Source organism: Aulostomus chinensis, chromosome 8 (assembly GCF_037954235.1).
Source record: "Aulostomus chinensis isolate RoL2024-O1b breed Wild chromosome 8, RoL_Achi_v1.0, whole genome shotgun sequence".
NCBI classification, from domain to species: Eukaryota; Metazoa; Chordata; class Actinopteri; order Syngnathiformes; family Aulostomidae; genus Aulostomus; species Aulostomus chinensis.
The window spans coordinates 22,734,880-22,757,879 of record NC_141327.1 but is presented as its reverse complement, the minus strand read 5'-3'; the positions used below and the strand labels follow the sequence as shown (position 1 = coordinate 22,757,879).

Sequence of the window (23,000 nt, the reverse complement as noted above, 5' to 3'; positions counted from 1 at the left end):
ACCCATCAGTGGCCAAACTAATCCTGACTGCACTGCGTAATGTGTCTGTGAGCTAGCTGCTGCAGTGAGGGACTTGTCATGCCCTAAGAGTGGACCAGACAAACAACAGCAGCACATGAAGCTGTATGCTGGCTGCTATTCTCTGACAGCCAACATACACAGCTGACAGAGTGCAGGATCAGGGGGATACTCCTCTCAGTTGCGTCTCTGCCTTTCAGTCAGCAGCAGGATGGCACTAACTTAGAGTTGGCAGATCCCACATGAATTGACGCCATGCATTCATATTCATTTGAATGCATGGCAATTAATTTTTAAATGCAGCAAAAATAGACTGCGCTGACACTGTGATTTTTATTTACTTGCTGTATGTTTTTGCTGTGTATTTGTACTTGATGATAGCCAGTAGGTGCTTTAGGAGCAGCAGCGTCATTGTGGCTCAGATTACATCCATGAATTCGAATCATTCAATGTTTTGACCTGTAAGACCTTGACTCCCTTGTCTCAGTACTGTAAGTGTCCTGACCCTTCCCAATAAATGTTCCAATCCCTTTTCTGAGACCTGTTGCAGTGCTGCTACTTCCTTCATCTTTATCAAAAGGTTTGGTTGATGATCAATCCTCTGAATCCTCCAAAAATTCCTACACTGCGATTGAGGGAAGTTCCAAGAATCTGTTTTGACTGAACCTGAATCAGAGATTTGTCTATTTTAAAATACAGATGCTCCTTTTCTGTGACTGTCCAGCCAGTGGTGGGTAGAACAGGAGCAGGTGAAAGATGTATGTTTTGTTGCTGATTTAACTCAGTGCACATTCCCAGATGTCACTAGATGCTGTATAATGTATGACTGATGCTGCGTGGTCGGGTGGGGTTTGATAATGGCATTACTCAGTCAGTCCTCCTGATTCTTGATGCAGAATTATTTCCCTCGCCACCTGAGTTCATGTTCATGTTTTACAAAAAGTTGTCATAAAACTAGCAGACATACATTGAGCTGACATGATGTCAATTTTTTTTTTTAAGACCTCAAATAATGCAGCGTAATGTTTGAGTAGAACATTCATCTTCTGATCGATGGCTGAATCGCTTGTATATGAGTTGTTCTGAAGAAAGTTCTCATTGGCCGACAGTTGATGATGGTGACGAAGCTTGGAGGAGCATTCATCCTCTCTCTCTCATCCCAGTATTAATGCATCATTTTTGGGGTCAGTAGGAGGATACCATGTTACCCTGCCCAGTTGACTCAATCCCATGAACAATTGCTTGTTTGTTCCCAAGCCCATCAGACATTAACCACAGCACTGTCACATCACTGTTTCAAACAATCTGTCAGTGATAGTAATAGTCCTGTGTGAATCTGCGTTTCATCTCCGTATCTTGAACTTCCAGCTTCACTCCATAAAGCTGCCTGTGACGACTTCTCTCTGTCTGAGTGTGGAATGAGTTTGGTGAAACCTCATAAATACCAGATTATGGCATGTAGGAACGTTCTCTAACCCTCCTTGTAGATACAAATCCTGTACGTAATATAGGTGAGCACTGAGTGTTCTATCGTTAGCATTGCTATTGTGAAAGCCTTTTTTCTTTTTGTAAATACCTGCAGCTAAATGAGCTAACTAGTTTAATTGGAATCTCCGTCTGGAAACAGCAGAGTATTGTTTCATGTAATACCAACAGCCTGCCAGCCGCCCTTAGTATTTGGCATTGGATTTGTTTGAGTTTAGGCTCTTTTTTACCTTGGTTTAATTTGTACTTTTTCCGATTGTCAATTGTATTTGTAGTTAGTTTTTTTTTGGCAATGGTATTTTGATTAGCATCCTCTCTTAAAACAAGATGGCACATCTCAAGGGGCTTATCCTAATTCATAAAAAAGAATTTCACATATTTATAGCTGACATGTCAACAAATGTTCAAGTGTGTTAATTCACTACCAGTGCCCGCACCATATCACGGGCTATTTCAATAGAGAAAGATGAAATAAGAGCATCTGGTGATATAGAGAATTGTGCTGTAGTCTGGGGTTAAATCAGTGGTGACCTTTATTGACAGACACAGTGTTTGGAGGGACAATCCTGATATAAAAATATGGAGGATATTGGCCTTGAAGTGAAGAAATTTCTTCTGCTTCTTCAGAAAGAATGATACATGGATGTTGGCGTGGGGGTGTGTGTCTCTGGGAGACAAGTCATCAAGAAACATCGTAGAAACAGCTAATCCATATCTATCCTGTTCTTTCAACATTGCTAGTCCTCTTTGGGAGATTGAGTGTCCAAAGCTATTTGGTTTCCACTGTGTCAGAGCCATTTTCAGCAGAGCTGGAGTTCTTTTTCTCCTTTGTCAGAGAGACCATTGTAAGTAAAGAAAAATATTGCTGTACATTCTTTCCTGCTGCACTTGGTTATAAAGGCACATTTAGGGGGAGTATGTTAGTAATAAAACCTCAATTGGCTGCTGAGACAAAGCAAAGTGTTTTTACTTGTCCTGGGAAATAAAATATTTCTTCCTCATAAAAATCCAATAAATATATTCAATGAATTAAATATTCTCTCTTAGATTTTTCTGATAATAAACTAAAGTTTACTAGAGCATAGAGAGGCCACTGAAGAGGCACAGTGACAAGACATCACTATGCACACAACCATCTAGTATTGCAATGCCTATGTTTTTCCTTATCAGTGAAGGTATGTCTAAGTGTGTAATGGTACAGTACGTGGAAAAACCTTGAAATTTTAGTCATGCTGTGATTGTGAAGAGTGATGAGGGCAGAGATACTGTCCCATTTTAAAGGAACACTGAATCTTATCATACCATATATATTTTCTTATCTAAGGTCTTGAAAAGTGCAACCAGAGAGAGAATCTCATGTGCATCCACGTCTCCTCTTCTAACCCAACATTTTCAAACAGGAGAGTTTTTACAAACATTTCCATTAGACTTTTCGAAATTACAAAGACGATCAACCCTCGAGCTTTCATTCTTTTAAGTTTACCCATCCATCCATCCATCCATCCATCCATTTTCTTCTACTTATCCCGTTAAGGGTCGCGGGGGGGCTGGAGCTTAGTTTATTTCACCAGTAATTATGATAATTCATAATGATGTCGTACTGAATAAATGTGTTGTCATACTCAGCAGCTATTGACTTTGTTCTAAATACAGTGTTATGAAGAAGGCGGTTACATGATTTGCCCATTTGATTCCTATTTCTGCTTATGCTGCAGAGCAAAGCCCAACCAATGTGTGTTCTGTGTTGGAGATTCCCCTTTGAATTTGACCTGAAACTGTTGCTACCATCTCATATCGTGTATTTTCTCGACAATTATTCCAAATATTGAACCTAGGGCTGAGTTTGTAACAGTTGTCAGAATCTGGAGCAAGCATTGTGAGACAGTTTGAGACAGTGTTGCAAAATGCTGTCGCTTGAATACGTGTCTAAAGTGGACCAAGATCAGAATACTCCACTAAGCATTTTGATTATTTCTTTCTTTGAGACATTTTTTTAATCAGAAAATGCCTTTTTTTCTTTTTTTTTTGTAAATACCAAAATATTACCAACAATGTAATCATCATCAATCCATGAGGCAATCAGGGCAGTCATTGTTTCTTCTATTTTGAGTAATATAAACAGGATATGTTGGACATTTTGATGCTCACTCCACAGTCAAAGCTATGGCACCACGAATACTGCTTTGAAAAGAAAATACATCGTTGCTTTTATCACGTTTTCTGTTCATGAAATGACCCCTTTGCTGTGCAACCAACCACATGAACAATGGGGGGCCAGCTCAACAGTCCTGAGACAGTAGCAGTCCTCAGCGATCTGAGTAATTTGATCCATCGGCCATCTTTGAAACTTAATCTCTACCTTACAAAGTTTCCCCATCATTTTCTCTCTGCTACATCAATGATGCACTGTCTTGGGAAACACGCATTTTACACCCAAAACGCTAATTTTGATTTGACAAACCCAGAATCCTCATTTTCATGCTCGGCTGAACGTTGTAATTCTTTCCACAAAACAGCTCGATTTTTTTTTTCTTCGATTTGAGTTGCACAGGAGGAATGTTGCATTGGCAATGAACTCTACAAATGTGCATGAAGGTATTGTAAAATGGAAAAAAAAAATCAAAACAAAACGACCACAGCCAACGCTGACTTGAAGTCTCTTACCATCCAATGGTTAGCAACTAAACAGGGTGGATTGGTGAGAGGGGACCTGTTAGATCAGCTAAAAAGTCCCATCTCCGATGCACCAGTGGGTCCCTCTTACAAGACAACAACTGGGATGTCAGTGGTGCCGCAGCAACAGAGGATGTTGCATCCTGACATGACAACACATGATGAGAAATCAATAGCCTCATCTCTCCACGTTGTCTGGAAGGAGAAGGAGTGAAAAAGGAACAGTGGTGGTGGTAGAGGGTGTCAGCTCATTTTTAATGTGAGGAGGATTCATGTAGACCTTGACAGACATTGATTGCTGATCCCATTTGAACAAATGGCACAGCTGAATACAGATAATGCACAGATACAAACACGGCATTATATGCACTCTCTTGCCTTTTTATCAGGTACACGTAGATAAAACAAATCCTGTATGATGCAACAGCTCATCCGTATATAATCCTCATGTCATTAATGTGTAGTTTTTATTAAATCTACAGTATGCATCAGTGGTTTGGTTTTGGAGGCTGTCGTTTTATGTTGAGCTGAAAAATATTGAGTTCTACATTTTTAGAGGTATTGTTAATATTTGGTCAACCTTAATTCAAATGGAACAGAAGAAATATTTGCAACACCTCTGATAGCAGTAAAGCAAAACATTTTATGGTTTGGTCAGTTATGCTAAAGAGAACTCCAATTTTTTTGCATTGTCTCTCCTAATTGATTCGTTTCAGATTTTGAGATGTTCTCAGAGTGTTATTCATCTGCCAATTTAGTATTTAATTAGCTTTAATACAACTGCTTTTCCACCCTTTTATTTTTACGGTGGCTCAGCATTTTGACGACTGGACCAAGAATAAAACATTAATGCATAATTAATCTTGAAAAAAAAAAAGAAGTGGGAAAAAGGCAAATCTTTGAAAATCAATGCTTGTATTATGTCCTTCGTAAGGATGAAATACTATGTAATAATGGCATAGAGGTAGGGACACGTCCCTGCAAATGTACACATTTTTTAAGCTTTGTTTCATGATCTGAAGGCTCATAACTGAACTATTCCCTGTGTTATTGCTTTGGTATGTACATGGTGGCCAGGTATGTTTTCTCTAAAGAATTTTTTTCGTTATTGTTATTTCAAGCTTAAATGTCCACCGGGATGTGTGAACAGGGCTTCAGGCATTCTATTTATTATCTGTGAGAAGAGCAACATTTTACAGTAGTTGTGACAAAACTATGGTAAAGGTAGATTTATGGGTTCGAATAAGGTTTGCAAAATGTCATCAGTTAAACACACAAAAAAAGTAACACATTAAGAGTTGTACGCCATCCATGGCTGTAGCTTTTAATTGGAATAATGAACGAGTTGCCAGTGGTGGCCAGTAATACGCCTCGGCTGAATCCACTCTGACAGAAGTCAAAAGATTACTTTGATCTCTAAATGAAATGTATTTATTCATTTATGCACTCATTTACCAAAATCTGTTTGAAATTAAATATTTGGAATGCTTTTTTTAATGTCAGAATTGATATGGAAGATTAATGAATTTTAAGAAATGACTAACACCTAGTTAATTGGAGTAAATCTTCTGATTGATTGACAGCCCTTTCTATGTCTCCACGTCTCCAAATTTGTCAGCAAAAATGTGTCTGCAATTGTCTTGATTTCATGCTCCTTGCTCCTAATTATTTGGGTCACAAATTATACTTCATCAGTTTGTGCGATGTATTCAACTTAAAGTTGACAATTTATGTGTGATCATTGCTGACAAGAATGATGTTGTTGTTCTTTTAGGGTTATTGTACACACAGTGGCTGTATACACAGCGTCACTGTTTGGCACACAACAAGTGTGGGCATAAACAACTGGGACTTGGACAGGCGAGTCGCATTGCCCTGGCCTCGTCTGTCCCTGCCAGTTAAAACCAAAGCCATGCCTGCAGCAAGTATTTGCCGCTGTTCATTTTGCCACAGTGTGTATTTACACATGAGAATAGGATGTTCCCCCCTGTGGCCTTTACTGATGAAAAGCTGTGTAAACATGGTAGGCAACATGCACCCCAGACTCAAGCGTGAATCAAGCTATTAGCTCTCCTCAGTTAATGCTGTGAAGGAGTGTATCACAAATTGTAATGGGCCTCAAGTGCTATTGGAATGGGTAAATGTGAGAATATATTCTCCAGGCTTTGGGCCGAATAGCTAAAAAGGGCATGTTTATTTTCTCCTCCTCTCCTCAGGGTACTTGTACTATTCTCCATCTCTAGTGCATTGTCTATTGATTTTCTCCAGCCCCTTTATCAGTCAGGCTTTAATAAGACAACACATGTCGCCTTTAAGAGAAACGTATTAGAATGTTAATGGATCAGTCCATGAACCTGTTTCCCCCCTCTGCTGTAGTGTGTGTGTGTGTGTGTGTGTGTGTGTGTGTGTGTCTCCACACACGCATGCAATCAAGTGTTTTTGTGCAGGGGTTTGCCGCCAAATTTTCATTAAAATAGAAGGAGACAACATTCATTTCGATGGCTTTGTCAAGTAAAGTGGGTGGAAAACAAGGCGAATGTGGCAATAGAGGGATGAAGGTATAAGGATGGTAAGAGTTGTAGAAAGTGAAGAAGAAACCTCCTTGTGCAGAGTGGATTCATCTTCTGTCTTATTGCTCCTGCAGGGACCAATTTATCTTCATTTAGGATTTTGGCACCAGCCCCAACCCAGACCAGCTGCCCGAGAAAACACACAAGCCCAATATGGCTCTTCAGGCTATGTGGCTTTTATCTAGTTCAGTTTAATCCTTTTTGGTCTCAGATTCCTCAATATCTAGTTTAATAATATGATATCTAGTTTTCTGAATACTGATTCCATTTGACAATGTCTACAGTAAAGAGGGTTTAAGCATGTTAATTAATGACGGTTGAAAAGAGACTGACATTATTCCATTGTTCCAAACTCCATCACTAGAAATTTGTTTCCCTTAGTTTATTCCTGCAGTGCCCGGCCAATACTACCAGTATCACGCCTGCGTGACTCTTCTGAAGCAGTAAATAGTTCAAATTTGTTCAAAAATAATTTTCTCAAAATAGCAGAATACATTTTCTTAAATAGCTGGATGCTTGTTGAAGGCAAACTCTAACAGGATAAAAAAAAAATTTTAATCACTAAGGACACTTTTGCGGAGCTAAATACTCATTTACTCTTCTTTTATAGCTTCAGGATTATTTTGGGGGGATTGATTTGATGGTTAATGATGTTTTTAATCATTTCTGGTCAGCAACGAAGATCCACACACTCTTGGACAATAACAAAAATATTGAAAAGTCATACCTTTTTGTAGTATTTGTAAACATTTGTTGTGATCATTTCATCAGGAATAACTAATTCGGGCTTTGTATGGTTGATTTTTTTTGTTCTTCTTTGACATAATGAAAAAGAATGAATACCAGTACTTGATAATAAAAAAAAAAAAGCAGTTTTATGAAAATGTCAGCACACATGAAACATGTGAGTGATTTAGTCTGTGAGCTCCTTTATCTGGGGAAGGTCGTTGACTGAGACCTTCTATTTATTACACTTATCAAATGTCTAATAGACAGGTGGAGGCTATGTCTGGATGTTCCTTTTTTGAATTGCTCCACCTACACACCCATCTAAAACACTAGAAAGGTACGCAGCGATTTTGAATTTCTTAGAATAAAATACAATCGAATCTAGAATTTCCATTTGTACGTGGCTCGTTGATAGTAATTTGATATGTCAGAATCCTTTCAAGAATTTGCAGAAATACTGTATGCACAGACATTTTAGAGAGAGAAGTGGGAAAGCGCTGCTGTTCCCACGACTACCAGGGCTTTTATCTGACTAGTACAGTACATTAAACAGCAACATTAATTCTTAATCCCTTTTATGACTATTTATTACTGTATCACCATTAAAGGTGATATTCAATAATCAGACATTAAATCTTTATATCTTTGCCATTTATAACCCTTGGTTTTCCTCAGAATTTTCAAAAATGTAGGTTTGCATGTCACTGTGATGCTACGTAGTGTTCCATGATACATTTTGAAGGTGTTTATTTCCTTTATGAGTTCATGGCCGCTGACTTCAGAATGTCTTTATTGAGCTACAGCTCAGACCGCAACACCTCCATTCAGCAGGGTATAAATTAACATTGATTTTAGATATGGTCATACTGTAACATTGTGGCCTTGGTGGCCAAATAACAAGCAATAAACTTCTCAGTGTGAGTAGGCGAGAAGAGAAGCTGAGGTAAACAAATTAAGACACCACGGAGAGGAGGACGATAAAGCAAGAGCTGTGTTATTTTGCCAACTGGGGTATCTCTTTATTACACCCAATTGCTGACATCAATGATCTTTTCTCTCTTTGATTCAGCAGATGTCTACTCCAGATGTCTAAGTAATACAAAGAACAGAAATCCTCAGCTTTCTCTGATGAACCTGTTGATTCAACCCTGCTGGCAGCGTGGAACTATAAAAACTAACTGTACTGTACAGTTATCCGTGTGTCTCTTCCCTCCTCCCTCCCTACCATATGCAACTCCCAAATCCCAGGCTGCGTGATGCTGCTTTTGCCGTATGGTGCTCAGTACGCAGATGCTTCTTAATTGTTTTGCTGCTTGAAAGGGAAACAGGAGAAGGGGTATTGGAGTGTCGAGGGGAGGCAGGAGAAGGGGAGGGAGATGGATGTCAGAAATCAGAGGGACCCCTGCTGTCATGTTTGGATGCAGCAGTCCTATGCAGTGAGGAGAGAAAAGGGGGCAGAGTTGTGTCTTTCTGGCTGTGTTGCGCTGTGCACTCTAGTTCAGCTGCCCTACTGACAGCTTAAGATTTATGGATAGAGTCGAGTATCGCACATAACATCAATTCTGTCCTGCTTTTTCTTTCGCTCTGAGTCTCACTCCCTCATCACTCCCCCCCCCCCTCCTGCTCACCCTCCCTCCCTCTCTCCTTCCCCGCCACTGCTCCAGGTCCCTCGCTGGTCCCTCTCTTCCATATTAGTTTCCAAAAGGCATCTTTAATGCTGCTCGGGAGCGCACTGTGAGGCAGCAAGAAAGCGAGGCGAGCAGATTGCTATCTTTGTGACAGCTTTTCCGCTTGGCAGGCTGTGTGTTAGCCGGGGAACTGGACTGGACTGTGGTGTTCCGTGGAGGAGGTAGGAGAGGAGGTGTAGGAGCAGAAAGGAGAACTGAGGGGCAAGCCGGACAGATGGAGGAGGGCACCCAGCACCTGGAACACTGCATGGTTGACATGGAGTTGAGCACCAACCCTGAAGGACTGACTGCTACTGGTGAGCTGATGCACTGTGTTGTTTCTCTCTGTCTCTTAATCCGTCTCCTCTGTAACCCCCCTCATACAATTTAACTCTGTAAAATCATGTGTGCTGTCAGAATTGATCCTGCATCCTTCTCTAAAAGCTTCTGTAAATGCTGGAATTTCTAGTTTTAGCATTTTTCTCTTCTGTTTCTGTGACAGTGGATTTTTTTCTCCTCCTCTTTCTTTTTCTCTTCCTCTTTCACATGCAAACACATGCACGCACACACACACAATCAATACACACACACACATATATATACACACTCACACACACACACACACACACACACACACATATATATATATATATACACACACACATATGTGTGTGTGAGGACAGATATATATCGTGTGTGTGTGTGTGTGTGTTTGAGAATGTTTGAGAGAGCAAAAAATGAGGGTGGAGATGCCAGAGAGTGTGAGAGAAGGACACAATCTTAAATATATTAACTGCCGAACACTCAGCTTAACTCTTAACTTAAACTTAATGTTTAACATTGCCTTATCAGAGTAATGCAAACTCCCTTGGTCGTATTGCCATTTTTACAAAAGGACAGACATCAAATATACATGTCATTAACATTATTTATTTCTAGATTTAAACAAACATAATATAAAATTCTTAAAACTGAGTGCATTGTCCTTCCAGACATTTGTTAGTGGAGTTCGTGTTGGACACATATCGTGTTGATTTCTTAACAGTCAAATGTCTCACAATTATTCTGGAGACTTGATTCTGAAAACTACGTGCTCCCTCACTGCATGATACCAATTACTTACTAGGCTTTTGACAGTCATGTGTGATTAAAATCACCAATGTGGAAAAGTCTGCGTTATAATTTTGGAGTAACATGGAATTTGATTTAGTGATTCTGTAGAGAAAAAAAACAAACAAAGTCATGTGTTTTTCACGGAGATTGCATGCCTGTCAGTGAGGAGTCCCATGTGCATGTGCTTTGCCTCCTCTCTGCAGTCATATTCCACATAGCCTGGAAGTCTTGTCACTAATGAGGACTGGCAGAGGCAAACTAGATGTCTCAGTGCCCATCACAACAGGAGAATGTTAAAGAGATTAGCAATATCAGTGTTGCCACAAAGCCTGCTCTCCAAGTTTAATACCTTTGCTTACCAAAAGGACAGACACTGCATGCAATGCCGCTAAGCATTTGCATTGGCATGCAAGCTCAACACCATCATCTTCCCCATGGGGATAAGTACATGGAGCCTTACAAAGAGGAATGAAAGTGCAATTCATGATGCCTTGTCTCCTTTGCCTCGAACCATACGATTCACACTGAACCAGCTTACATGCACAATTACACCCATGCAAGTACACACACACACATACAAGTAGAAATATGAACACATGATGTACACATACCCAGAGATGAAAGCATGCACACGGGACACGTGTCCTTACACTCCTCACTGTTTTGATCTGATTGCGAACCCCAGATATGTGTAACAGTCAAATCATATAGACACAGTTTAGGGATGACAGGTGTGGGAGTCGAACAGTCATGACAAACGCCTCACTGTACATCCTGAGAGACAAAAGTGAAAAGCAAAGCACATAATTACCATGTTTGGCACGAAAGACAGGTTGACAACCCCGCATTATCAGTCGCAAGGTGAAATAGTTTATCTCCTCCTTCTTGACAGGAAAGAAAAGTGGGACCAAACTGGATGATGGTGCTTATTAAGGTGGGACTGAATTAGCATTTTACCAGATCCTGCAATGTGTGGAAAAATTATGATATTTTAACTGTATTATCACCTGCCTTTCAATCAAAACTGCAATGTTATTTATGGAGCTTTCATCACACGAGAGCTGGCATCCTAAAAGTATTTTGAAAATATCTCAACTTGTGCCCTTGTTAACCCTCCACACTCCATTTCCCACCAATGCAGCAGACTCTGCAGCACACCCAACTGATGCACAACCCCTCATTAAACACTGGCAACAAAACCATCTGTCCCCTCTCAATCTCCCAGGGCAGTAATGTGACGATAACTCACTCTCCCATTCAGCCTCACTTGTCCTAATGGGATGCCTGTTTGAGCAAACATCAATCGAGTTAGAGGTATGTTAACCTGGCTGATAACTGAATCATCGGCAAGTATTGCAGGTTGTGTTGAGGCAATTTAAAGTGAGTGGCAGAATAAAGTGACTGGGAAGAGATTTGAAGGAACTAAGGAAAAAAAAGATGCACATGTACAGTGATCGCAGGTCTACTCACTGGTTGGGTAGGTTCATGTAAACTTGCTAAAAATATCACAGGTGTTTCAGGGAAGAAAACTGACAAAACAACATCCAAACAAGAAATATAGCTTGGAGAAACAGTGGGTCCCATATGCTTTGCAATGTGGGCTTTTCAAATTGCATATTATTGGCTAGTCTGCATTTAACACACAAAAACACACACAAGCATTGAAAACACCTCTGGCGTATTTACACGGACTTACATTAATTTTCTGGAGGCTTCACAATAACCATTACTTGCCCAACCACCTTTACTGTGCTACGAAAGTAAAATCATCATTATTTGACTGCTTAAGGACGGATTGCAGGTCCTCTTTAAGCCTTGGCCGTCAATAAAGTAACCTTCATCTCACATATCTATACAATCACATACCTATGTGCACATGATGATGATACAGTCCACTCATTTGATCATTTATTAGAGCCTACTTCCACCAGGTGATAAGCACTGTGTCCAAGCATTTAAAAAAGAAAACCTGAATATTAGAATTCTCAGGAAGGGACGATGTTGTGTATTTTGGCTGTATTTTACTGTATTTGTAGGTATGCCTAATAAATGCACAAGCGAGTTATATTTATAACACAGTTGGCCAGGGTTTAATTTATAAGTTATAGCCTGCTACTACTATTGATATCAGCAGTTTTGTTGGTTTTGGATTTTTGTGTTGCATATGTTTTAAGTGTGAATGAGAGGATTCACCTGCTTTTATCCACATGGTATCTGTTTCTTCTTCTTCTTTAAGTTCTACTGTACAGAAAGTGTCAATTTTTTTGTCAGAAAGAAGATATGATGTGGCCTACTTATGCAGAGAAAAATTAAACAACGGCAATACTAAGGTTGCTAAGTGAGCTAAAAATGTGAAGTGGAGGACGGATTCGTCACATATATTCACTCGCTGCTCGCTTAGGTGCAGCCTATAGTCCTTTTTGAAATGTGATGCAGATCGGCTGTCAGAAACAGCCTGGTGGTGTTTGTGAGGAGTCGGACAGTAACATCCCTCAAGTAACCTCGCTATGATCCAGCCTCACAAGTGAATTATTGATATCAACTCAACGTAATCATTCAGAACATAAACAGGATTTGTTCTCGGGTGCGAGCTCTTGCATCTAATATCTATTCATGAAGAGGATAAGGAGTGATTAGGACTCTGTACTGTACCGACTGTGAGGGGTTTATCAAAGCTCCTTGGAAATTGCTTGATTTCCTTGGTTGAGCTGCTAGTATACAATGACCAGAGCAGCGCCACACAGTATTTAGAAGCTTTTACAAAATTACTTTTCATTGAGTCAGCAATCCCATGTGAGATGTACACTCCTATATTTCACACCCCCACCCCGCATCCAGAGCATCTGCTATAAGTGGTTATCGTGCTGTACAGAGGGTGAGGACACTGGGTATGGAAGAGAAGAGGGTTAAATGATCGTCTGCAAGATGAACAGTTTATGTCCCTGAACATTAATTAACGTTGTCATTTTAGAGACATCACACAATCTGCTCTCATCTTAATAAATTACCCTCTCCCGTTGCTTCCGTGTGCCTTTTCCCCCACTGATACCACCTGCAGTCAGGGGGTGATAGATTAGAGGTACAGTGGGGCTGTGCTGTTATTCCAAGAACCCGATGAAAGCGCAGTAAAGCAGGCAGGCACACCTCATTTGCTCTGGGCTCCTCTGGGAGGTACATCTGCGTGTCGCCTGCCTTCCAGCCTGCCGCCTTGCTGAGCTTATTACCATATTCATAATGCCAGTGGATATCGATTATAAATACCACACCTGTGCCACTTTTCTCCACATACTTATCCAAACCCAGAAGCTGGATCACCAGTTAGCTTCATGCTGGGGGAGAGGTGATTCAAATGGACAGTACGGGTGGTTGATCTGCCCCCCTGTAATGGGTAATTATTGTAATTAGTCTTTCTGTATTTGTTGTGGTCAGCTTGATCTTTACGAGGGGTAAATGACATTCAGTGTGTTCAGTGCAAAGACAAAAATCCAGGCAGCGTATAACAGGTGGTCTGTCTTCATGTTGCATCATTGTAATTTGTCAGTGATTTTAATATCTTTGGATCTTACAGCTTGAGCATATGAATAATTCTTTCCTGAGCTTTGCTGGAAGACAATTAGGTATTGTCTAGTCGGTTTCATTACTTGCTTTCAAAGATGCAACACAGCCGGTCTCACAATCACAGCATCTGGCTTCTACAAATACTTGACACTCTACTTACTAGCTGCATTCTGAAATTCAAGCATGTTTTTTCAACTCCAATTCCAAACTCATATCAGAACTAGACTGTACTCCTTATCTTTATTCAATTATTTCTGCTATGACAGACATTTTTCACTTCTTTCTATCACTCTAGATAAGTTAGTGTCTTGCACAGATGGACTCCTCCAAAGTAACTGGGCTGTTCAAGTGACAGTCCGTTATGATAACGTGGCAGCGGAGACAGGACCCAACAGCTGGCACTGTCTCAGCCCACCTAGCTAAAGGGTTCTTGGTTGCCACCTCACAACATGTCATCCAGGCTTATTAAAGTTTCATCAGCACTTGCAAAGAAGTCTTAAGTGGTGACAACATGAGGAGACATGACCCCTGAGGAAAGGGATGACAAGAGAGATGAGAAAACATTGCGACACAGAAAGTTTATTTACATACATAATTGGCCTATTTGTGTAACTGATTTTTTTTTTACATGCCTGCATGTTTCAACTGTGCGTGCACTTGATGAATGAGACTAAATACCTATGCATAACAGGTATTGCACGAATTTTGCGTAAGCCTGTTTATTCAGTTGTTGGTCAGGCTGACAAGTACTGTGACTGACAGAGACCAATATACTGCTTATAAGAACATTTTTAAAATGCTGAGGGCTTTTTGAAGGAGCCTTGCATGGCGATCTCCTGTTATCAGTACGTTAGTGGTTTTTAAAGTGGGTACTGCTAATATTCATAATTCAGTATGTTTTTAATCATGATCAAATCTTATATCATCATCTGTTTTGCACTGATTTGAATAAACAGGTCAAAGAAAATATTTAAGAGAGAAATGCTGTACTTAAAATCGTCCACCCCAAACGGAATTTATATTACTGTCATCTAGGGCAGTTCCATATTTTTCTCCTAAGCACAATAACAGTGATAATAACTGACAATAATGCTAAAACATACACAGGTACTAACAATTTTGGGGGGGGGGGCAACTGTGTTTCTGACATGACATAACACCACGTTGGATTAATTATTGTTATAGCACAAATATGGTATTTTATCGATCAGTATGAGTGGTGGAAGTCAACATTTTTTTGTCACTGAAACATCCCATGAAACAATTGTTTTTTTGACTGTTTGGATTTCCCTTCACTGCACCAGCCCCCACCAACCTTCCTCCTCACGTGGACCTTCTTGCTATTCTTGTTACAGAGGCACTACAGACTAAATGTCTGATGTTGACACCAGTGGGTTTACACTCAGGTAAGTTGAGTGGCTATTTCATCACATAGAGATGCCAGAGGGTACCTTATGTGTCATAATTTGTTTTTGTGCGCCAAGAATACATCAGAATAGACTGTGTTGATGAAGATAACCTTGGTCTTATAGATGTTACCCAGTGTAGGCACTGGCGTGGGCAGCTGTTACGCCCCGTTGACAAGCATTTCCGTCCCACGCTGTCAAATTTCCAAACTGGAATCTAATGGAGCTGGTGACAGTGCTCTAATTTTGCATCAATAGGAGCTGCAGAGAATTTTCAGTCTTTCAGGAAACAGATGTCAAGGTTTCTTCACCAGGTGGGTAGTGCCAGGAGTCCAGCTGAGATCCTCAGAGATCTGAGCACAGAGGAATTTCAATGTGTTCAGTCTCTTTAGTCTCATTGTGATGGCTGCTGCTGCTCCCTCCCTCCACTTCACAAGGGCAGCCACTTAGCACCGTTATCTTAACTCATCACCTTCAGATCGTAGTGCAGAGACTGTAGTATTATTAGCATATCTGATAATGCCGGTGGTGGTCTGGTAGGCCAGAGAATTGCTTTGTCTGTGGTTAAAGTTCTCACGTTTGATGCCCCATTGTAACAAGAGTGGGGTCTGCATGTTGTAGTCAGGACACAGTTACAAAGGAGTTGTAAAGATTTTTTGAAGCATTCCTTCACTATGAGAGTCTTTCCAATGAAACACAAGTCAGACAGGTTGATTTATCCTTTTTTCCAGCAATGGAATGATGGTAGTGGTCTTAGAGCAGATGCAGATGGCGATTTGTGAGAGAGACAACTAGAAGTTGTCCTCAAAACCTCCATTAGCAGGCTTTGAGTGCCTGTCAGAGAAAAATGTCCTGGTCAGCTGCTCTCTTGGTGATTTTTTTTTTCTCTGCCACATTTGCAGATGAGACTGTGAATGGTGGCCAACTGGCCATCTCATGTAATCCCCCGGAGGCTCAATGTTGATGGCCTCACCAGGGATTTAAATTCATCTGGTGTGAACCTTAAAGGGTGGTCAACCTCATGTGAACTGAGAAAATCTCAGCTGCTCTTTAAAGCCGGGGCTTGGCAAGCAAAACACAGGCTTGGGTCTTGAGCTTGAGAATTTGAAGCATTTATTCATCAGTAAAAAGCCTAAACAACACAAAAAAAGTTAGTGTATGGCAGTCGCTTCACAAACTGATCGGTAGATCAGACCACAGCAGAAAGGTTTGGTCTCACTGTGTTTGAAATTAAGAGATGTTTGGTGAAATGTATCTCATGTAGACAAAAGCTTTTCTACTGAAAAACTGTCTGATTCAGAAAACAGCACCAAGACACAGAGAAATAGAGTTGAACTAGTCCTTCAGCTACTATTTTTGCCAGTACTGCCCAACACTCCTGAAAACACAACGCTGCTACATTAACAGCTGTGACATTATTGCTATCTTCTCAACTTTCTCCACATGCTGTGCATACAGCCTAAAATCTTAGCTATAACCTAAAATTGTTTGGATAATTCTTTGACATAAAAAAAAAAGTCACAGATGCTTAAGCACAGCTGGTAGTCAGTTTAGACTTGGCAGCCCACGAGGCCTGCATTATGGAAACTCTGTATTCTCTTTTTTCTCTGTGTGTCAGCAGGGTGTAATGACACTAAAGCTTTAGTCTGTATTTTTTTTTGTTTTTTTTTTTGGTGTCCCTCATGGCTCTTGGTAGGTCTTATCTGACTTTGCTGCAGTCAGAAATTACCAGAGGAAAATGGCTTAGAGTGAGCTTTCAGCATGGATCAAACTTCCCAGTCCATCCGTAGTGTTGGTTGGGATGGGTCTTGCACAGATTGCCATCAGTGTTACTGGTTACCAATGTAGTGTATTCATCCAGATCAATTCATTTTAGTCTCTATGAAAGAACTCATTATGTAAAATGACTATTACCTGAAGTTGTGTGGTCCCCATACATCAGTATCCATTAGTATCCATGGCCCATTAGTGGAGTTGATGAGCCTTAGAGAGGCCAATTGTATCCAAGCACCCCTAGAAGAAGAAATTGCCATTTAGTGGTTTAGGGCCCCTCTCCTTGTTGCACCTGAATGCAGGTGTTTTGTCTCTTTGCTGGCCATATAGGTGTGTGTTAGACTGTGAAAGTGATGAATGAGAGACAGCGTTGGTGACAGATGATACTAGCAGTCAGTTCTCTACTCATCATTATGGCGTATAAGCCCCCAAGGACAATGGATAGCCAGAAACCCTTGTTCTGACACTCACAAAGATTGCAGTGTGTTTGCATAATCCAAATGAGCAGTTGCATCAATCATTTTGTCATTTTGGCAGGCCGCCATGCTCCTCGTATTTTAGAATACAATGTGTAATGACATGTTTTTTTGTCTGCTTGAAATAGTTTTTGTCACAGCAGTGGTAAAAATACATCAGATGTCATCCCCTGAATACACTTTTGTATGTGATATTCTCTTGCGTTATCCATGCTTGCTGACTAGCTCTAGGGATGCCAGCGTCTCTCAGTCCACCACGTAGGTCAAAAACTGTAGAAGAGTTTGACATAACGTACAGATGGTCATAGTTCCTGAAGGATTTGTGATGCCTCCTTCCATCTTTTGCCACCAGCAGGTTGAGGTTTTCTCTTGTCCAAAGAAATCTCTCAGCTTCTCCTGGATGACTTGTTGGATTTGGACATTTGTGGGTCTCAGAGGATGAATCCAAATTACTTTGTTGACCTCTATTTCAGATTTTATGTGAAATGCCTGTCTCTACAACAGTGTAATTCCCACCAAATATGTTAAAAGAATCATTTCTCCCCAGGATGAATGGTAAAATCTGGTGATCCCGCCCGTTACTTACATAGTCTCTTATCAATGTGTATGGACTGACTAAAATGATATGACAAATATGACCTGCCACCTCCAGAGTTCACCATTGTCAGTGTCAGCATTTTGACATTCTGGTGTTAGCATTTACAATGAATTGTTTAATTTTATAGGGGCAGAGCACAATTAAAAGTAATTGCACCACTGTTTGCTAAAAGCTTATTTGAATCTGTCGTCCTTGGTAGGTAGACAAAAAGACACATCGCATTAAGTACTATATCTAAAACAACGGCAGATGTAAAAGTCCCTTCATGTGGACAGAGGATGCGGTAAACTAGCCGTCGGCTGCTGCAGCCTCACAGAGCTGCTTGCTTGTCTGCGGAATATTATTTGAAATAGTTTATTTTCTTAGATTGGATATTTTCCTTTATTTTCCTCACGCTTCATTCACCCTCCTTTCTTTTATTCTGTCTTTCAGGTGTTATTTTGACACAGAATCTGCCGCAGGTGGACTTCAGCCTTGGTAAGTTCAATGTTTTCTCAGCCATTTGGCTCTACGGGAATTACAGTTCTTCATGTTAAGCTATGAAACATTTTGTTGACATCCTCATAAGCCCTTTAAAGGCCAATGATCTCCCTTGCAAAGTTGCACATGTGTAGCGGTGATGTCAAATCACTCTGTCTTCTCCCAGATATACAACAAATGTTTTGGTCTGTCAGCTCTTAGCAAAAATAAATCCATATGTAACCAAAGTTAAACACACACTTATAGTTGCACTAATCCAGATGTCAGTCAGAATTAACTATATCCTTAATCTTCTCTGTATTGTGACACAAGTACCCAAGGCTCAAGAATGGGACAACAAACAAAGCACAGAGAAAACATTAGACAGAATGATATGAGGAGCTTTGAATTTTTCGTTTTTGTCAAAATAGCCTCATTCATTTTTTATGTAACTGAGATGTTTGGAGTCTATTTCTGGACATTTCATTGTGCCTCAGGTTTCCTAAAGCAAAAATCCAAGCTGAATGTTGTTGCTGTGGTCTTTGACAGTCGTGACTGATGCTATAAAAGATGTGTGCCGTGTCTCCCTTGTTCCTATCGTTTGAGGCAACTTTCAGCAAAAGCTTCCCACTGATTCCACTCACAGGAAATAGGAGCATCTAGTTTTCCAGGGATGTTGCTATGATTACTTTTTCAAACATTTAAAGATTGATGACACAATTTGCATACTTGTTTATAGAGTTGCTTGATGACCGATTGGCCTAGCCTACATCATTGGCGCTGCCATCATGCTGAAATGACGCTCACAATTCACAATGCGCAGCAATGATCCTGACTCCTCCTTACTACTGCGTGAGGCTGCTCTGTTTTTTTTTTTTTTCCACCCACACCATAAATCAGAAGCAGAGTGGAGCGGCTCATTGCGGGATTTGAAAATAAATAAGCGGTCCACTTATTGAACGGGTCTGTTGACCGCACAGGTATGCTGGTTTTCCCAGGTGCTAGTGGCTTGATTCAGTCTAAACTGGCATGTTAAAAGATGCCAATTAAAAGGAAAGTCAGTCAAAACTGGCAATCCAAAGTGTCAAAATATATCCACGTGTAATTCATGTGTAGTTTCTAGAAGGATTGATGCAGCATCGAAAAGGGACCCCCCTTCTCCATGCAACCAGGCGACTGATTTAAAAATAATTTATTGTGAAATTAAATGTCAAGAATGCTCTACTTTTAAATTTTAAATAAATAATGATCTGAAAGTCTCTCTCTTATTGGTCTTAAAAAATATTTCTATAGAGGCTTTCTTCATTCTCTGAAGCCCAATGGCAATTTCCTGAGAAATGAATGAAAATGTCCAGAAAAAGACAGACTGGATTGAGAACTTTACTTCACTGGCCGAGTACATTTAACTGCTGTGTAGAGTTTTTTTACTGGAAATTAGTTCAAGTAGATTGTTGCAATTGTTTGAATGTTTGACTCACCATAATATGATGGCCTTTGTCTTGTTGGATATTTTCTTTGTGTACCTTTTTAAAATTTGGATTTGGGTAACACTGCAGCAACAGTATGCAGTTCCCTCATATTCCCAAGATTACATCGCAGAAAACCCTTTTTCTATATACTGTATATATCGCAGTAGGAGGAACCATCATTGTGAAAACGTGCACACACTCGCATATACAAAATTCTAATTGGGTGTATGCGCACATACAGTTGACACGAATGTAATATATTCAGTAAAAATCAAACAAAACCTCTCAAAGTTGTCATAAAATTTAAATACACATTAAGATAATGCTGTATGGTGAGCGACTGAGTAGGAAAACTATTTGCATGTAAATTCTCTGTCATGGTGGGGAGTAGAAATAAATGACATGCCCCCAGCCTGTTAACAGGCTCGGCAGCTGAAGCTAGGATGCTAGCTCGTTGCTGTACATACAGACAATAAAAAAAAACCAAAACATTGTGTTTCTAATGAAATCACAACATGAATCTAAAAGCCAACACAACCTACTCAGTGGCTTAGACTCAATGCAAATTAAAAAGAAGAGCAGACAGATGAAGAAAAGTATGTGTGCGTGCGAGGACACGCGCACCTGGTATTCCTCGTCTTTTTGACATGTAAATCTGTTAAATAGTTAACATTACAGGGACTCGTTGGGAATAGAAAGCAAGTCACCAAACTGTAAATCATTGAATTATTGCGGCTAAGTAAAGGTGAAGGTGAGGTCGTGTGTCTGGGTGACACAAGTAATGGCCATAGTGTGTCATCAGCATAGTGTAGCAGGTGGAACTAGTTTTGAAGTGCTTTGTATTTCATTTTATATACAGGGACACCAGCTCAATCTGAGGGGTTTGGAGATGAGTAATGAGAGAGGAAAGAAGAAACCATGTGAGAAGTTTTGAGTGGAGAAAAAAAAAATCACCATTCGGTGCAGTTGCTAAAAACTCACCGTAATGTGAACCCTGACTACATGCTTCTTTTTGTAAGATGTCAGAAGCTGAAGAGGTTTGTAAAAGAATAACAATGTGAAATTTTAAAAGCTTATTTTATTATTCATTGTATAAGATCTTAATCTTTAAAATAATGTACGTCGTCAAATAAATGTGGTGCAGGAGTAAGTAAAATATATATAATATAGTGGAAGTCAAGTTAAGTCAAAGTACCTCGAAATTGTACTTTTTTATGACTGGAAGTTTCACAAATCTAATAAATTATACAGCATTTATTCAAGGCTTGAGGCTTCCATTCACACATAAAACAGCATATTATGAAAGTTGCATTAAATATTATAACAATCAAATGTTTGTCAGGATCATATACATTTATTGGAGTAATAAACGGCATTGTGTGCAGCAGGTGAGGACATCCAGGTATTTTTCACAACACAACAACCTTTATTTTTCCTCATTTTTCCCCAGACCCACGGCAAACAGGTGTGCAAAATGGCAGCAAATGCAAATAATGTTGTCAAATTAATTGAAGTGTTGAAATAATTATTGTGATGAATAAGTGTCTTCTGGAGATCAGCATATATTAGTCTCCTGTGGCAACTCCCACGGCTCCCCTCTCGATTAAATGGAATTTAGATTCATTGAGGGGTCACAGCGGCCCAATGCATTAAAACTCATTTCCAGGAAATTCATCTTGAAAGAGCTCAGAATACAGCATAGTAATTGAAGCCTCCAAGGATGGGCAAACATTATTACTCCAATTGCTAAATTGTTATGGTAATTTAGGAATCAGCCTCTGTATACGGAGCTATGGCAGGTAATTCAGTAATAAATGACCAAAAATCTACAAACTCTGACTCCCTCTCTTCTTCTTTTAATTTTGCAATGCTCGACTTTCATCTGTCCCTCCCTCATTAGACTTCCCCTCTAAATTCCAAATGTCTTTCTGAGGGACTTACATTTCCTCTCCATTTCTCACCCTGTCTTACATCCCTTTCCTGCCACCACACCCAGCATCGAATCGCGCTGACCTTAGTGGGTCAGAAAGATAGTGATATAGCGATGCATGGTTTGATATCCAGTTCTATTTTAATGACTGTGGTTAACTGTGCAGCGTGGTAAGGAAAGTCCCTCTGGTGAGTCAGATGGAAACTGTGCACCTTGAGGTGACTGATGGAGGACATTTAGAAACCCTGCTGCAGTGGCCCATCTTAGATTTTGTAAGAAGAAGAGACCTCTATCTTTGTGACCTCTAGCACACGTTGCACATATGAACAGTTATTTGTGTTTTTTGGGCCAGGACTTCTTTGCTTCAGAATCCTGAGGAAGCAAATGTGAGACCTCCTTTAATGTCACTCCAAAATACATGGCACCAGGGTTGACGAGAGAAAGGGAATGTGGAATCAGAATAGCCCCTAAGATAATAAATGCATGAGCTTTGCTGCACTGGAAGATGAACCCCTGTCTCATAGCCTTTTCCCTACAACTGCTGCTAAGAGAAGGGAAGGTTCTAAATGTTACTGTCTTCCTGTTTTTTATGAGAGACTGTATATTACGAGTGGATGGAGTGGGTGTGACCTTATTGCCATCTTGTTTTTTGAGGACTGGAGACGAGCGTTCTTTGATGAGAGGGTGGAGCTGAAGTGAAGTGAGGGGTCAGAGAGGCCATGCCCTTAATTATGCATTACGTTAAGACTTAAATAAACTGTTAAGTAATGTATAAATCCCCCACCACCACAGTCAAAGACAGTAATGAAGGGGATATTATGGAGTAGGGGTGGGGCCGAATTTAGATAATGCACGAGACTCTGTGTGTGTGAAATTTAAAAATTCTGTAAATTGCTATATCATGAGTAGCCCATGGTAAGAGGCTAATTAAGGCTGTTTTTCAACATCTTAATGTATAAAATATTCATATTGAACACTGCATATGGTGCAGAGAAAGTAAAAGCCTTTTACTCAGCTCGCTCATTGTCTGTTTACTTGTTTTTGTGAGCAAACAGTCCACTGTCCACAAGATTGGT

General features: G+C 40.1%; 1 protein-coding gene across 6 annotated transcripts in view; it reads left to right on the top strand.

The window, feature by feature from the left end:
* Positions 1 to 23,000, top strand: part of inpp4b (inositol polyphosphate-4-phosphatase type II B) — a 232,724-nt gene that overhangs the window by 71,952 nt on the left and 137,772 nt on the right. For 4 of the 6 annotated variants that reach the window (XM_086211739.1, XM_086211737.1, XM_086211738.1 and 1 more), the window contains 3 exons: positions 9,274 to 9,459; positions 15,169 to 15,219; positions 18,499 to 18,543. In XM_086211739.1, coding sequence (XP_086067865.1) covers positions 9,378 to 9,459; positions 15,169 to 15,219; positions 18,499 to 18,543 — 178 coding nt within the window. In that variant the 5' untranslated portion in view covers positions 9,274 to 9,377. The remainder of the gene's footprint in view (positions 1 to 9,273; positions 9,460 to 15,168; positions 15,220 to 18,498; positions 18,544 to 23,000) is intronic. The other 2 variants (XM_086211740.1, XM_086211742.1) reach the window with 2 other exon arrangements.